Source organism: Myotis yumanensis, unplaced genomic scaffold (genome assembly GCF_028538775.1).
Source record: "Myotis yumanensis isolate MYYU_CA2020_CCGP unplaced genomic scaffold, mMyoYum1.0.hap1 SCAF_7, whole genome shotgun sequence".
In the NCBI taxonomy this organism is placed as follows: Eukaryota; Metazoa; Chordata; class Mammalia; order Chiroptera; family Vespertilionidae; genus Myotis; species Myotis yumanensis.
Window position 1 is genome coordinate 41,549,332 of NW_027223758.1, and position 16,950 is coordinate 41,566,281.

Below are 16,950 nucleotides of genomic sequence, written 5' to 3' on the forward strand. Positions count from 1 at the left end.
TATATATAAAATATATAACAAATATAAAATATATCTATATATCTATCTCTATCTCTATCTATTTATCTATCTATCTATCTATCTATATATATAAAAGCCTAAGCAACCATTATGACCAAACAACCAGAACAACCGGAATGACCAGTTGCTACGATGCACACTGACCACCAGGGGGCAAGATGCTCAATGCAGGAGCTGCCCTGTGTTGGTCAGTGTGCTCCCACAGGGGGAGCGACCCTCAGCCAGAAGCCGGGCTTATGGCTGGCTAGTGCAGCTGCAACGGTGGGAGCCTCTCCTGACTCCCTGGTAGCACTTCTGAGCAGTGGCTGCAGCAGGCGCAGCAGGCTGGGATGAGGGCTAGCAGCATGGCGCCCAGCCCGGGCTTGGCTCCTCCCTGGCGGCCTGCCACTTGGCGTACTCTACATACCCCGAGGGGTCCCAGATTGTGAGAGGGCACAGACCAGGCTGAGGGCACCCCTCTCTCCTGCACGAATCTGTGTATCAGGCCTCTAGTATATATATAAAGGCCCAGCTGGGGTGGCTCAGAAGGTCATGGTTCAATTCCTGGTCAGGGCATATGCTGGGGTTGTGGGGCTCCATCCCCAGTAGGGGGCCTGCAGGAGGCAGGCAATCAGATTCTCCCTCATCATTGTTGTTTCTATCTCTCACTCTCCCTTCCTCTCTGAAATCAATAAAAATATATTTTAAAAAAATGTTACCCAGGCTTTTCTGAAGGCAAAGAAAACCTATTTGCATATAAATGGCCTAACAAAGCCCACTGCTCAGTCTATAACCATGAACAGGATGCTACCCAGGTCACCCAAAGGGGCAAAGTAGAGAGCTATGGGTTGCTGCTCTAGAAATTCGTGGGCTAGGGAGATTCTAAGTTTGAGAGGATTTGTAATATTAAGTGGGAAAAATACCAACTCAAATTACCATATTTTTTTTTGGCTTAATAACCATTTTTATTTTTATTTAATTTTTGGAGTTGATAATATATTCATATGGTTCAAAACTTAAAAAGTTTAAAAAGAAAATTCAATTTTTAAAAGTCTCATTACCCACATCTCTCTCTCTCTCTCTCTCTCTCTCTCTCAGCTTCATTTGAAGTATAAATAATACACAGGCCTCCCTTGTTGATAGTGCAGGATTGGTTCCAGAGCACTGTCATAAGAGAGTGTTACAATAAAGCAAGTCACACTAATTTATTGGTTTCCCAGTGCATATAAAAGTTATGTTTACACTATAATGTAGTCCATTAAGTGTGCGGTAGCATTATATCTAAAATAAAACAAAATAATATACATACCTAAACTTAAAAATGTTGCTAAAAGAAGGCTTACCATCACCTGAGCCTTCAGTGAGTTGCTTGTGGTGGAGCTCTTGCCTCCAGGATGAGGGCTGCTGAGTGATCAGGGTGGTTGCTGAAGGTTGGGTACCACATCTATTGACTCTTCCTTTCATGAGAGATTTCTCCTTATCAAGTGATGCTAATAGCATGAGACCCACAGTAAATTTTTTAAAAAAATTGGAGTTAATTCTCTCAACTCTGCCATTGTTTTATCAACTATGTTTATGAACCCATACCCTGAGACTTCAAAGTCTGATCACCTTTTCTCAGTCACTTGTCCCCTAACACCTAGTTCTCTGCCCCTACCTTTATTTCTCACCACCTGAGGACCCCTTAGTTCCTGTAGAAATTTTTCAGGCTTAGATTCTTATGTCATCTATACAACTGTAAAAGAACCCAACTTAAAAGATATTTTAAAAGATTATATTTTCCAAAGATTTTACTAAATCATTTATTTTTTAAACAAAAATATACATTAAATCTCAGATTTACAGAATGTAGAAATAATTTATCCAAAGCAATTTTAAAATTGTTAATATTGCACCCCGCAACATAAGTCTTTGACACATTTGCATTCTCAACCTTTCCCACAATTCACAAAATGGGGGAGAAATCTGAAACAGAATTACACAAGCTAACTTTTCTTTACAAACACACACACACACACAAAACCACTTACAATTTTTTAAAAATTTACAAGATAAAGAGAAGTTGTAAACTTTCAGAAATTTGCTTCCATAAAGAGCCATACATTCTTTTATCAAACCTAGAAAATGAGCGATTGTACATGCTGAGATTTCCTCATAGGAATTCAATGGGACAGGTACTGTGAATGTTCACAGCCTAACAAACAGAATCATTGAAAACACTTCTGCATCTTTGTGAAAATATGGAAACTGAAAAACAGAATGAGAAAAGCTTCTGGAAAAATAACTTTTGCCTCGCAGTCTTAGAAATGTAGCTACCAACAGCCCTTTTCTCTCAAGATCTAACAAGTGTAAAAGAATGAGGTCTCTGTTAAATACTTTACATATAGTAAAGTCTCTTATAAAATACTTTACATATAGGTAGGCACAAAGTTTGCTTTTCAAAAGAAAGCTTTGCAAAATATTTTGCAATTTATCACTGATATCCTCAGTTTTTTTAAACTTTTTTTTTTTAAAGCTCATACATATTTGAATCCTTTTTTTTTTTTTTTTTTTTAAAGAAAGTAGGGGACAAACTCACCCAGAACTACAGGAAGTGGCTAAAGTAATATGGAATAGTAAGAGTAAAGGTATGCAATGTGCTATTTTAACCTGGTAGTAAACTAAAACAGACTAAAACCTTGTACTTATGAAATCTGAAGTAATTTTCTTTGATTGAATTATTAAACCAATTTGAGAACATGAAACCATTAGCCCTTTGACAATTCTGAAAAAGCCTTGGACCACTGAGCTCCAGGTGATGAGCATTCATGAATCTTTTGTCACTACCATCATAAATGAAAGATCTTGGTTAAAAAGTGGCATATATATATGCCTCAGGGAAATTCTCGTTGAAGATCCCAGACTGAAATAGCGAATCAAATTTTATGATGCAATACCATTTGAATTGAAATACAAGACCGTTTTCTAATTCTGTTCTAGATTGAGACTGGCTTACAAATTTCCCTTTGAACCCTAATGAACATAAACAGTTGAACAATAGGACTTTTAAAAAGGTATTCTTGGCTTTGCTATTGCTTAATAGTCCAACCCAAGTAGTTTGTCAACAAGATTATGTCTTCAAAATCCTTGTGACAAGTTCAGTTTTTAAAAACTAGTCCTGAGAGTTTCATACAAAAACAAAAAACAAGACATTTCCTCTGGGTGATGGTTTTGCTCCAGGCAGTTTGAGGCCCGTGCATCAACTCTCCACAGTTCGCCTGTACTCTGCCGTCCCATCAGCGATTATTGCGTCCAGGGGCGAGCGCTTCTTGCGGATGCTGCGCCCCGTGGAGATGAGGTCCGCGTAACCCCGCTGGTGGGAGAAGGCGTAGGCCGAGCGCCTAGAGGACATGCCACGACGGAACACATACGGCCGCCGCTTCCACTGCTCTTCTGCTTTTAATCGTTTGCGATGCTTCTGAATCTACAGAGGGAGAGAGATGGGTCAAGGCTAAACGGAACAGGCTGACGGAATGGAGATGAAGGCAGAAGAAGCCGGGCCAACAGGACAGGGACAGGATCAAATGTTAATGGAGGACCTGTAACAGGCTTTCCCACAACATTCTGAGGCGGGCATCACCACCCTCACTTTATAGATGAGAAAATGGGGAGGAGGGGAGGAAGGGAGGGAAGGAGGGAAAAAGGGAGGGGGGGAAGGGATAGAGATAGATAGATAGATAGATAGATAGATAGATTAGAAGTGTTACGTGAGGATGTGAGGTTTAGATCTTGGAGCTAGAAGATGGGTAACCTAAGCTCCTAAGCTCGTGCTCTTTTCAATTCCTAAATTAGACTGATTCGGGTTCAGGAGGAAATTCTTTCCCTCATTGCTACTGCACACACTTGTGGAAAAGGGAGATCCAGGGGTTATGCAGGTTGCCTACCTAGCACCTACTCTCTGATGGAAACTGAATTCATTCAGGTACCCTGTGCTCCATACAGCCACATTTCTCCTGGGACCTGTGCCACCCCCAGGGCTGGGACTGACTGATCTCCCTTGCTCGGTACAGGCCAGAAATGAGCATGTGGCTTAATTCTGACTAATGAGACTGGAGAAAAGTGGGCCGGCCCTTCCAGGAAAAGTCTCCAGGCTCCTAAAGGGAAAATGATAGAGTAATTCCCTGGATATAGACATGTCAGGATGCAGCGATGCTGGAACTGCTGTAGATCCATCCTTTCACTTCAAGATGAAAATAGCAGAGGGGAGAGGTTAAAAGAACCCCAGTACTTTTTGATGGCATCAAATTGCTCATCAACAGAGCCCAAAGCCTGCTAATTATTATGCGAGTTGTTCAGCCACATTATTGTTCAGCCACAGCTTTCTTGTATCTCAAAGGATCTAGCTACAAGGTGACATTTTTCTTTAAATGAAGAAAGAAACCCGAACCTATTTGCATGGCAGAATGTTAGTAGTGTAATTGTTAAACTGAGACGATAGATCTATGGGGGTTCTATGCCATTTTCCCTTTCAGGTTTGATTTTTGTAACAAAAAGCGAGCAAACAAAAATGCCTACCCCAAAGGACTTATTTGCAAGATGGTGTTAAAGAAATAGTAGTCATAAAAAAATGTTCATACCAAACTTCAGAAAAGCTTAGACTTGTGTAGGAAAGCTGTTTTTAAGTAATGCTTTTTTCTTTTAATCCTCACCCAATAATATTTTTTCCATTGATTTTTTTTTTAGAGGGAGTGGAAGAGAGGGAGCAGAGGAGAGAGAGAAACATCGATGTGAGAGAGACACATCTCTTGGTTGCCTCCTGCTCGTGCCCCGACTGGGGCCTGAGATCTAACCTGCAACTGATGTATGTGCCCTTGACCTGGAATTGAAGGAATTGAACCCAAGACCCTTCTGTCTGCAGGCGAATGCTCTAACCACTCAGAAAACCAGCCAGGGTAGGAAATGCTCTTTTGATTTTTGTGAGGGGCACTCAGAGCTCGGACAAAGAGTATTTTTTCTATACCTTATCACTCTCTGATGGCCAAATGGTCATGGACAGGAAGCGGATGGCAACGACGGGCAGTAAGCACACTGCCACGGTCAAAATGATGGTCAACCAAATGTATGGCTGTCTCAGAGCATTTGAAGCTGTGCCTGTAAGAAATGTGGAGAAAGAGTCACAGGGGTCCTCCCATCCTAAGGACACAGGTCCTGTTCCATAGTCCATAAATGGATCCCCTGTTGAAATTTTACAAGAAGCAGATTACCCTTCCAAAACGTCCCATCACTGCTTACGGAATCAACATTTTAAAATCAGATTACCTACCAAATTTTGCTTTGCTTAGAGTCTCTGGAACAAGACAAATGTGCATAAGTGAACAAATAAGGGGGAAAAAAGTGCATTTGTTGACAGGGTGCATTGATTAAAAATACAGAATTAGGCAATCTACACTTCTGAATTTTTTCAGGAACTTAAAACAGCACTTTCCTATTTACAGTTTTGGTTTGAAACTCCAAATACTAACTAATATTGCCACTTGTGTGCTAGGCTTTATCTTAGGTGTATGACACAGATCATGCCATGTAATCAGTTCTGAGAGATGAATATTCCCTCTTTGCCATGGAAGGGAATTGAGTCATGAAGAAGTACCTTGCCCAAGATAAGAGAACTAGCTATGGCAACTCCCGAATTAAGACCCACATCCGACTGACGAGATCCAGGCATTTTCCACTGCAATTTGGCTTCTAGTTGATGTCAGAGGAAGTAACAATTCATTTCTATAATACAACCAGATCATCACAGATACTACTCAATTTTAAAACTAGAGCCAAATTTTTCACACAACATTGTACTTACACTGTAAGTTTCTAAAAATAATGGTCTTTTTTTAAAATTTATTTTTTATTGAATATACGTATTGGGGTGACATTAGTTAATAAAATTATATAGGTTTCAGGTATAGTTTTTTAAATGTGGTTTCTACACTGAAAAATGTGTCTGGCTTTAAAAACTAATCCCCATGGGAATAGTCTAAGTCACTAGATACTAACATTTTAAAACCAAGTCACTAAAGAAAAATGTAATCTTAAAAATGATCTCAATTCCAAGAAGAAAAGGGTTACCACAGCAACCGTCTTTTACAAGCCAAAACTGATTGTAAAAAAAGAAACAACTAATCTTTTACAGGAAACTGAGTTTATGGGGATTTTTTTGCCATTGTAAATCCAAGCTACTCTATTCAAAATAAGAAGTTCATAATTTCCAATTCATGATATTTATTTATAATATTTATATTTATAAACTCAAATTCATTCCAGCATTTGTCAATTTGTCCTATATTTTATACAGTTGTAAACTATTGTATTTTCTGTAACTGTATTTATTGCTCTGAATACATATCTCCAATGTAGCCCACTTAAAAAAATTTTTTTTTTTTAGCTTTAGCCGGTTTGGCTCAGTGGATGGAGCGTTGGCCTGTGGACAGAAAGGTCCCAGGTTCGATTCTGGTCAAGGGCACATGCCTGGGTTGTGGGCTTGATTCGCAGTGGGGGACATGCAGGAGGAAGCCGATCAATGATTCTCTCTCATCATTGATGTTTCTATCTCTCTCTCCCTTTCCATTCCTCTCTGAAATAAATAAAAATATATTAAAAAATAATTTAAAAAAATTTTTTTCAGCGAGGAAAGGAGAGGGAGAGATAGAAACATCAATGATGAAAGAGAATCACCAATTGGCTGCCTCCTGCACACCCCTCACTAGGGACCGAGCCCGAAACCTGGGCATGTGCCCTGACTGGGAGTTGAACTGTGACCTCCTGGTTCATAGGTCGACACTCAACCACTGAGCCATACCAGCTGGGCAATGTAGCCCACTTTTGAGTTCTGGAATTCTATCATATGGGATTTGTACTTGGATTAGCTGATTTTATATTCTTAGGTCTTTGGGTTATTTCCATTTTCAAAACATAATTAGAAATGTTGCGATACAATGTTTGTACAGATTACCTTTCCAAAATTTGATGTGTTTTACCTTAGAGTATTTTCCCCAAGTGGAAATACTTGTTAAAGTGTACAAAAAATTGAATAGTTCATTTTTTCCCCAGATAGTGTTTTGGAATAATTAAACTGTATTATTGTGCTACCAGCAATACATGTATTCTGTTCCCCAATAAGCTACCAATATTAGGTTTTACTGGGGGCGGGAAGGTTTATCTAACTTAGCAGATACACAATTATATCTTAAGTTTATTTTAATTTGCTTTCCTCACAACACATTACCACCCTTCCAAACTATCACCATTCAATTTCTTCTCAGGACATTAATTTTTCCCTAGTAATAACTTACAATTTGATATTTTTCTGTACACTTATTTTTGGAATTTAGAAAGAAAATACCAACCTGTAAATTTAAATGCAGATGGAAAGAGAACATGTATTCCAGCACTATGTAAGTCAAACATGATGCCAAAATAAAGTGCAATGCTTCCAAAAATTGAAAAAGCATTCACAAAAGTCCAGTAAGAAGTATCCAAGCCAATCTGTTGGGAAACCAGAGAAAAACAGAGCATTCACTTTGCGGAGTTAACAAGAAATAAAGGATCTAAGGATTCTGAAAAACAGAATTCAGCAACTTAGGCATGATTTGACTGGAATACTGACCAATTGAACTATCCTTGGCTCAAGCAAGAAGTAGGAAATGTGTTTGGTTATCAGGAGTGAAAACAGCATTCATATTGTGTAGAATGGCAGAGGCTCAGTTGGAGGGAGAGTGGGAGCTAGCTGGACGTGCACACTGGTCTGTAGAAACACAGGTACCAACAGATACTGAAAACAGGTGACTAAAACCACGTACCTGGAAATTGACTGTTATCACGAGAGCAGAGGCAATTGTGACAGCAAAAGATTGGTAATCGGAAGGCGCCTCTCCATCCTGTCCCACGGTTTGTAGATAAGCTCCCAGAGGTATGAAGAAGAGGATCATCGATGTTAAAACCCCATGCAATAAGCTTACGAAGAATCTCTTATAGTTGAATAATAAATCTCTTTGTCCCACTACATATAATCCAGGGAATCGGAGACTCAGTTTGTCACTCACATCCTTAAGGGGGAAATACAAGAAGAGTTGTGTACTGTCCATCAAGAATCAAAGAGCTCAGAGAAAGCTTACATGCTTACATGTCACAAGGTATTTATTTATTTATTTATTTATTTATTTATTTAATTGAATTAGAGAGAGGAAGGGGGGGAGAGAGAAAGAAACATCGATTTGTTTCACTAATCTATGCATTCATTGGTTGCTTCTTGTATGTGCCCTGTGACTGGAGATCCACCCATAACCTTGGCATATGGGGACAACACTCTAACCAACTTAGGTTTTCTGAAGGCAAAAACTAAACAAGATAAGTCATGAATAGTTTCACTGTACAGAGATCAACATCATTACATTAGTCTAAGGAAGTATATTAATTTGCTATTTATGGAAAGAAAAAAATCAGTAATGTCAAAAAATGTAGGGAGGCTATTTTTACCTCCTCAGAGAATATATTGTTTCTAATTATTTGGGAAAGTATTTTCAAATAAAAGCTGATGAGCTCATTCCCAATTATTCTTTTTATTAGTTAAAGTACTTTCTCTAAGAATTACTACTAGATAAAATGTACAATGTAGTAATCTGGGAATTAAACACACAAGATCTAGAAAGTTTTAAAATAATTTATTTTAAAATGAATAGGTTATTATAGAGATATACTACTAGTATACTGTCAAGTGTCTTATCGAGAAAGTCTTAGTGTCCAAAGGAAAATTATCAACTCCAGTCAGTGATTCAACCCAGGCGCAAAACTTCTCTTTTCTTACCACTCAGCAAGAAGCATAGCAGTTACTCTTGTTGCTGGACACCAGAACTATAATAGGGTTTACTCAGAACCAAGTGAAAACCAAAAGAATGCACCAAAATATTTGCTTTGATTCTCTCTCATCATTGATGTTTCTATCTCTCTCTCCCACCCTTCCTCTCTGAAATCAATAAAAATATATTTAAAAAAAATATTTGCATTGACCTTCTTTAAGAGGCGTACAGAGTGTCCCTGTCAGCACAAGGCCCCTACCTGGTCGAGCAGCCCCATGAGGAGCACGGGCAGGCTGGAGTACAGCACGTTGTAGAGGGTGATGAACCAGTCTTCATACGCAGTCTGTGGGGAGATTACAGAGTGTGTTACCAACCAGGAAACATTGGCAGCCTAGTCAACATGTATACATCTGCTCTGTCAAAGCAGGGATATTCCCAGGTTGAGTGGGACTTCTGCCCTACATCTACACCTGCAGATGGCATAAGTCTGTTTCTATGTAATGGGCAGAATAAAAAACCATTCCACAGACACTAACTTCCCCCTAAATAAGTGGGGAGATGTACCCCAACAAATTTTGGGAAAGGAGTCTATTCTATTTTAATAAAGTTGGAAACCAAGTCAGTGTTTGAATTCTTTTTATGTTCCTTAATGAATGAGAATACATAAAACCCGTTCAAAAGCACATAAATACCATACAAATCTTCTTTACTCTTATCTTGCAAGTCCAGTATTGCCATTCAAACACTTTCTAAAACAGAATTCGGCTGAATATAAGAACTATGCTTCTGAAAGGGATAAGTAGGGCTGTGCACACACCCATCCTCAGGGTGGGACAGAGGAAACCTTAGTCAGCACCAGCAGTTGTATATACCGTCCTGCATGGAAACAGGAAGAAGGCCCCAGCCCTGCTCAAGGTCACTCCTGGCCCGGGTTCCTGAGGCTGTTCTGATAACCATTTGTCTGTGACATAGCATCAAAGAGGTTTGGACAATCAGAGACACTGGCTTAGGTTCATTTTTCACTAATGATATTTAACACGTTAAGCGCCCAGCCTGTTTTGTCTTCTGGACGGAAGGTATAGTGTCAGTCACCAGTGACTGACTGGGCACTTAACGTGTTAACTGCTGTATCACTATTTTGACATATTACATATGCCCACCATTCCTGTTACAGCAAAAACTAAAACTCCAAACAAATGGAGACATAATAGATCTATGGTCATCTAAAATTTGCATAATGCCTTTAGCCTTGGTCATGATATAATTTTATACTTGCAAAGTTGAACAAATTGTTATCACTGTTCTTTAATGGCAAAGTAACTTAGAAAAACATTTAGGGTGAAGGCATAGTCCCTGTTCCCTGTATTAATCACTTCCTGCTTAAAGGACCTCAAAGGGTCTTTTTCCTGTCCTGCACCCTGACTGACAGAAAAAAAAGCCAACAGACCAGGAACAAATTCTGCCCCTTTAATGGCAAAATAAGACATTGTTAAAGCACCAGAAACACTTTAGAAAAGTAATCCATATCTTAATCTGTGCCTCAGCTATTAAGAGACAGAACACCAAAAACTGCCAATCATATAAATAATAATGATATTACCTGTGCAGAGTACCCGTTGAAGAAGGAGTACCAGAAATGAACCAAAGTAAATGCAAAGTTTTTATAAAAGAAGTATCGTAGGAACTTGCACATCCTGATGTAAGACCACCGGCCATGCACCAATAGCAGTCTCTGCAGGTATCTGAACTGAGCAAAGGAATAGTCACTGGACATGACAGCTTGCATGCCTTCTTGTCCACTTATTCCAACACCGATGTGAGCAGCTATGGGGCAGAGGGAGAAGACACTGTTAGTCATAAACCTATTTGAAGGCAAAACGTTGAGGTGATAATGTTTCCATGGCAAAACAAAAAACTGACATTCATGGAATAATAAATATGAAAATTCTTGCTCTCTAGCCTCCACTCCACCTTCTGAACTAATTTCAAAGTCAGAGGTAGTAGTTATCAAATAGTGCACATGGTTGGGCCTTCATGAACATTTGTGAAAGGATCTCAGGTGAATGCGGAATTCCAGTCAGATTATCTGCCCAGCTCATAAACCATCCTTCTCACCCAAAGGGTGAGCCCTAATGTGTCTCTGACTCCCCAGCCACAGCTGAGTCAGCCACGGGCAGACACATAATCTGAGGTGGATACTATGAATTGATTCTCAACCTTCATTCTATCCTGTTCTAACTGAAGATGGGAATGCCAATAAAAAACCCTACATTGCCCAGACTCCCTTACCGCTAGGTTCTTTGTGAATTAAGTTCCACTGTTTCGACCCCCTTGATACATGGAAGAAGTGAATCAAAGCCCAGCATCACTTCCTAGTTGGGCATTTCTACAACAGAGGTCGTGTCCATTCTCCGGCTGTCAGATGTTTACTGAAAGAGGTTTGGGCAATTAGAGACCTCTTAGGTTCATTGAAAGCTGCAGAGGCTTCTTATTTGAAAAGCTCTGCAGAGGATCCTCACAGTAGAATCTCCTCTAGTGAGGAATACTAGATGTTAGACACGCAGCCTAAACCCAGCCTTTTCAGTCCATCCAGAGCTTTTTTGAGTACTCTGGCCCCTGTATTAATCACTTTCTGCTTAAAGGACCTCAAGGTGTCTGTTTCCTGTCCTGCGCCCTGGCTGACGGAAAACCCAAGCTGGGCCCATCTGTCTCTGGGCATTTGGAATTAGGATTAGGATGTGTTTGTGTTTAAAACTTTAACATGTAAATTCTTGAGGTGTGGGATGGATATATTTCTGAGGGGTTCTGAAGGCAGAGAAATGTCATTTGGAGAGAGGGAGAGACAGACAGACATGGGGTTCCTGGTGAAGCCTGGGGTCCTGGCTCCAACATCTTCTGAGGCCTGGCCTTCTTGGGCAGCATGAGACATCTTTGTATCTTTTAAAATAAATTTCTTTTGTCTTAAGCTAGTGTTAGTTATTCCCCAACACAAGTAATCAAAAGAGTTTTAACTAAGTTACTATTAAACTTTCAAAAACTTATTTATAGCCTATCATTACCTTAAGACACTCTTTTTTTAAAAAATGTAGTGGGGAAGGTTTCCGGAATAGATAAAAAATGAGTCACAATTTTATCCATCGTTCCAATAGTCTTTAAATTGTGTATTCAATGTAGAGAATTACACATTTTTTCTAGGTCTCAGAAGTCATGAGAGGAAAGACAGACAGTGAGATCATTCAAGAGAACATGTGTTTGGAGAACACAACCTATTACTCAGACCCCGAGAAGTGACTGCCAACCCAGCAGGGTTTCCAACTAAAAGAAGCTCCAAAAAATCCTTCCCCATTTGCAGAACACAAGGTCTGGCAAATTCAAAATGGAGTCATTTGTGCAAACCAAGGTTTTCAACAATATTATGCAATTCTAAAAAATAGAATAAATTGCATCTCATTCAATATTTATGACCTCTTTCAACGCATGCAAATAGTTCACTTGACTGATCATGATTACCAACTACTCTTTCCTAACCAACCACGGCTTTCTTTCCTGAACAAGCCACAGAGGGAAATGTTGAGATTATGCTGGAGCTGAGGCCGAGGAACGCCTGCCAAACTTTATCTTCTGAGCAGACCAAGACAGTGTGTGAAATGATTCACAGGGTGATTTGAGGCAACTGAACAGATGCACTTCGTAAGGCCACACTGGCTTTTCCCCTAAAATCTAAATATAGACTTTTCTGAAGTTCCAAATATGGTTTTAAATGCCTCTTCAAAAGACTCCATGATTCCTTAACAAACAGATCATTTCCTCAAGCTTGTTCATTCTCAGGGTCTTAGACCAAGAAAAACCACCCACCAGTCAGTAGACATCTTTTGGCACAAGAGGAGAGGGCAGCATATGAGAGTCCTAGGATCCTTGCTAGGGGAAGAAACATGGTGGGTTGCAATTTCCTCTGCTTCTACTGCACTTACTGCTAAACATGAAATCTGTTAGCCAATGGTCAGATTTTTTCTGACACTTAAATTTCACTCTACTTTTTTTATAAACAACAAATATCCCCCTCACCACTGTATATTGTTCTTGATGCAGTTGAAAGAAATTAGTTTTCTGCAAAGTACAAAAAGGCACTAAAAATACTTGGATAAAGCTACTGACTTCCAAGGAGACCTCAGAGTTTCCTTGATTTTTGTTGCAAATGGATGCTCCATAGGTTATATATAAAAGCACCTGCCATATAACAGCTTAATAAAATTGGTAAGACAACTTAAGAAAAACAAGTCTCCATAAAATCTGTGTTGACTTCTGTGATCCCTTTGCTATCAGTTGGTGAACTCAGAGGAACAAAACATTTTCAAGTCTAAATCGTAAACCAGAGGGTAAATCTGTAAGGTAACCCTTCCCGCCTCCCCAAACATCTAGGAGTCTGCAGTATAACTGAATACAAATCATGTTTGAGTTTCTTGCTCTTTTTGGCACAGCTAGTTGAGTTACTGATACATAATGGAAGAGAAAGAGCTAGGTGCAGAGGAAATAGATCTAATTCAGAGCAAGAAATGCCATTTGCATGGTAGCACAAGCACATGCAAAACACAGTACAGAGGAATTAAACTGGTAGTGGTGACAGACACATAATAAAAAAGCAAGAAGACATACATCATACAGCTGACTCCTGTTGAAGAAGATAAAGTTGGAATACCCTTAGTATATGTCAAGGAGGAGAAGAGACTCTAAGAAAAGAAAGACAGATTCATGAGTCACAACACAGGCTGAATATAAAATCTAGTTATACATAATGCATTAAGATACCCAGCACAGCAGGATGTGCATATACACATCTATAATAATAAAAATGTAATATGCTAATTAGACTGGACGTCTTTCTGGATGAAGCCGGGGCTGCAAGGGAAGCCTGGGTCCCGGGTGCCTGCCAGTGGCTGGAGGAAAGCCCAGGTCCTGGGTGCCAGAGGGAAGCTGGTGCCAGCAGATGGGGGAAGGAAGGCCTACTCTTGCACGAATTTCGTGCATCGGGCCTCTAGTGTAGTCATATAATCGTTCATCCTAATAACATCAAAGCTGGAGGTGACATCAGAGATCATTTTCTTGTTTTCAGATGAGCATGTTGGCAGTAGGATGAGAAGTATTCAAGTCTCCCTAGTTTGGGTATTTTAATTATAAGATCACCCTGAAGTAATATAGGGAGGGGAAAAAGGACCAGGATTCAGACATGTTGATGAGGTTTGGTTCCACATCCTTTAATACCCACACAACTGTGTTTCTCTGTATGAATCCTTTAATTTGTGGGAACCTAGGGTCCTCCAACAGCAGGAGGACCCTTGGCAGTCTTTCAGGGAGGTCAAGAAGCCGGTGAGACCATTTTGGAGCTTTGCTTCAATGCCAAATGTGTTACTCTGAGCTCACTGCAGGTCTCCCAGTGGTGAAGTTCTAACAGATTTATTAAAGGCAAGAAGAAAGCTTAGGGGAGGGAGAATAATCTCAAAACAAATACCAGAAAGAGTTCAACAATGTATACCAAGCTTAGCAGAATTTTTAACAAAACTGATTAAATAGCAGGACTTTTAATAAGCCCCAAAGAAACATGGGAGAAGTTAAAGGAGAGGAAAAAGAATCCAAACACATAAAAGGAAACAAGGATAAATTCACCCATATGGAACTTGTCTTCTACTTGGCATTCTGCAAGGAGCATTGTCATGCCTGCTCTCTCCTACTCGATGGGCTGTAAACTACCTGAGGGCACGGTCACAGGTGTAGCCATCCCGATAGGGCACCTTTATTAAATATTTGCTTTAGGAAAGCCCGAGCAATAAGATTGGAAAAAACTACCCTCAAATCTGTTTCTGCCATCAATTTAGTAATTCGGGTTGCATTGGCTGTCTGTGTAAGACTCACTTTTGATCATGTTTACATCATTGGCTCCGTCTCCAATCGCCAACGTGATGGCTTTCTTGTACCTCTTCACCAGGTCCACCACCATGGCCTTCTGCTTGGGGGTGACCCGGCAGCAGATGACCGCACTGCACTCGCAGGCCAGGTCAACAAAGTTCTTCTGCCTCTGTTCTTTTTTGGCTTCCAGCCTCCTTTTGCTTTGCGTCCGCATTCGTCTTTCTTCTTCTGTCCTTGGGAACTTCAGCTTCAGAATCTTACTTGTCTTGGTCTTTTTCTCTAGAAGAATTTCATTCTGTGAAATCACATAGGGAAAGAATTACTACCATTTTAGTTTTTATATCAAGAGTCCCATTTCCTGCCCTGGACAGGTAGCTCAGTTTGTTGGGCATTATCCCATGCACCAAAAGGTCGCCGATTTGATTCCGGTCAGGGTACATGCCTGGGTTGCAGGCTTGGTCCCTGTTAAGGGGCATGCAGGAGGTAGCCAATCGATGGTTCTCTCTCACATGGATGTTTCTCTCTCTCCCACTCTCTCTAAAAATCAATAAACTATTCTTACAAAAAAAAAAGAGTCCCATTTCCCAAGGTTTTGATGATGGGAAAGGATAATTCTTGGCTGATATAATTGATTACATTGTTCTATTTATTAAAAATCTACTACAAAAAATTAGTAAATAGAAAAATGTACAAAGAAGAAAATTTAAAATAACCATAACCATTGATTGATAAATCAGGTATAACCACTATTACCAGTTTGCTGTAATTCCTTTCATGTACCATAGAACATTAAGTTTCAAACTTGGGAAATTGCATTTTCATTTATTGGCTAAAAGATTTATGGGCTGGTAGTTAATATGGCAAACCATCTAAAATTGGTCCATAATGAACTGCTTTAGTTTGAGCCAAAGGCACAGACACCCTAATGATATACGTACCAACCAAGAGCCAGTGATTATTAAGGCACGGTTTCCGCCGGGTGGAAAAAAAGGTTCCTGCACCTGGGGTACAAATTTTGCATATACTCCACCTTTATTCCTCTGGTTTTCTATTCTTGTGTTAAGAAGAGCACTGGGGGAAAGAAATTTAAGTGTTTAAAGTACAAGGCTGTAAACAGGCCCTTCACTGTGAGATAATTTTGGCATACTAATATAATCTCTTTTTAACATTTTGGTAAAAAAACATAACATAAAATTTATCATTAACTATTTCTAAGTGTACAGTTCAATAGTGTTAAGTATATTCACATTGTTGTAGAACCAATATCCAGAATTCTTCATCTCTCAAAACTGAAACTCTATACCCATTAAACAACTCCCCAATCCTCCTTCCCCCAACCCCTGCTACTCACCACTCTACTTTCTGTTTCTATAAATTTGACCACTCTAGATAACTCATATAAATGAAATCACACAGTATTTCTCATTTTGTGACTGGCTTATTTCACTTAGCATAATGTCCTCAAGGTTCATCTATGTTGTAGCATTTGTCAGAATTTCCTTTCTTTTTTAAGGGTGAACAAAATTTTGTGTATCCATTCATACATTGATGGACATTTGGCTTGCTTCTACTCTTAGCAATTGCAAATAGTGCTGCTATAAATATGGGTGTGCAAATATTCTCTTTGAGTCCCTGCTTTTAGTTCTTTGGGATAATACCCAGAGGTGGGATTGCTGGATCATATGGTAACTTCATTTTTAATTTTTTTGAGGAACCATCCTACCATTTCCATAGTGACTGCACCATTTTACATTCCTACCAGCAGTGAACAAAGAGTCCCAATGGCTCCATATCCTTGCCCACACTCAATATATATAATAGCTGTCCAAATGGTATGAAGTGATATCTTATTGTACTTTTAATTTGTATTTCCCTCATAATTAGCGATGTTGAACATATTTCATATGCTTGTTGGCCATTTTTATATCCTCTTTGGAGAAATGTCTATTCAAGTCCTTTGCCCATTTTTTAATGAGTGATATACAACCTAACTAAGTTTTAATTCCTCCATTATGGGGGCACCATGTTCTTGGTGCTTCATTATTTGCCAAAAACAGCACAAGAAAGATACAATTGAAAATATATTCACAAAAACACAGAAGGAACACAATCTTAATCTGAATTATAATACTGGGGTGAACCCTACTGTATTATGAATGGGGGCTGTTTGGCAGAAAGAAACTGATTTCCACATAAAGTCTGGTTTAGAGAAATGCTCAGTGCT

At 39.5% G+C, this 16,950-nt stretch overlaps 1 protein-coding gene across 2 annotated transcripts in view; it reads right to left on the reverse strand.

Moving 5' to 3' along the window:
* Positions 1–1,768: 1,768 nt before the first annotated feature.
* ATP8B1 (ATPase phospholipid transporting 8B1) overlaps positions 1,769–16,950 on the reverse strand; it is a 109,907-nt gene continuing 94,725 nt past the window's right edge. For both annotated transcript variants that reach the window (XM_070420361.1, XM_070420363.1), the window contains exons 21-28: positions 15,665–15,797; positions 14,733–15,021; positions 10,426–10,649; positions 9,085–9,168; positions 7,830–8,075; positions 7,377–7,515; positions 5,000–5,130; positions 1,769–3,463 (exon numbers count right to left, since the gene is read on the reverse strand). In XM_070420361.1, the coding sequence (XP_070276462.1) occupies positions 3,239–3,463; positions 5,000–5,130; positions 7,377–7,515; positions 7,830–8,075; positions 9,085–9,168; positions 10,426–10,649; positions 14,733–15,021; positions 15,665–15,797 (1,471 nt within the window). In that variant the 3' untranslated portion in view covers positions 1,769–3,238. The remainder of the gene's footprint in view (positions 3,464–4,999; positions 5,131–7,376; positions 7,516–7,829; positions 8,076–9,084; positions 9,169–10,425; positions 10,650–14,732; positions 15,022–15,664; positions 15,798–16,950) is intronic.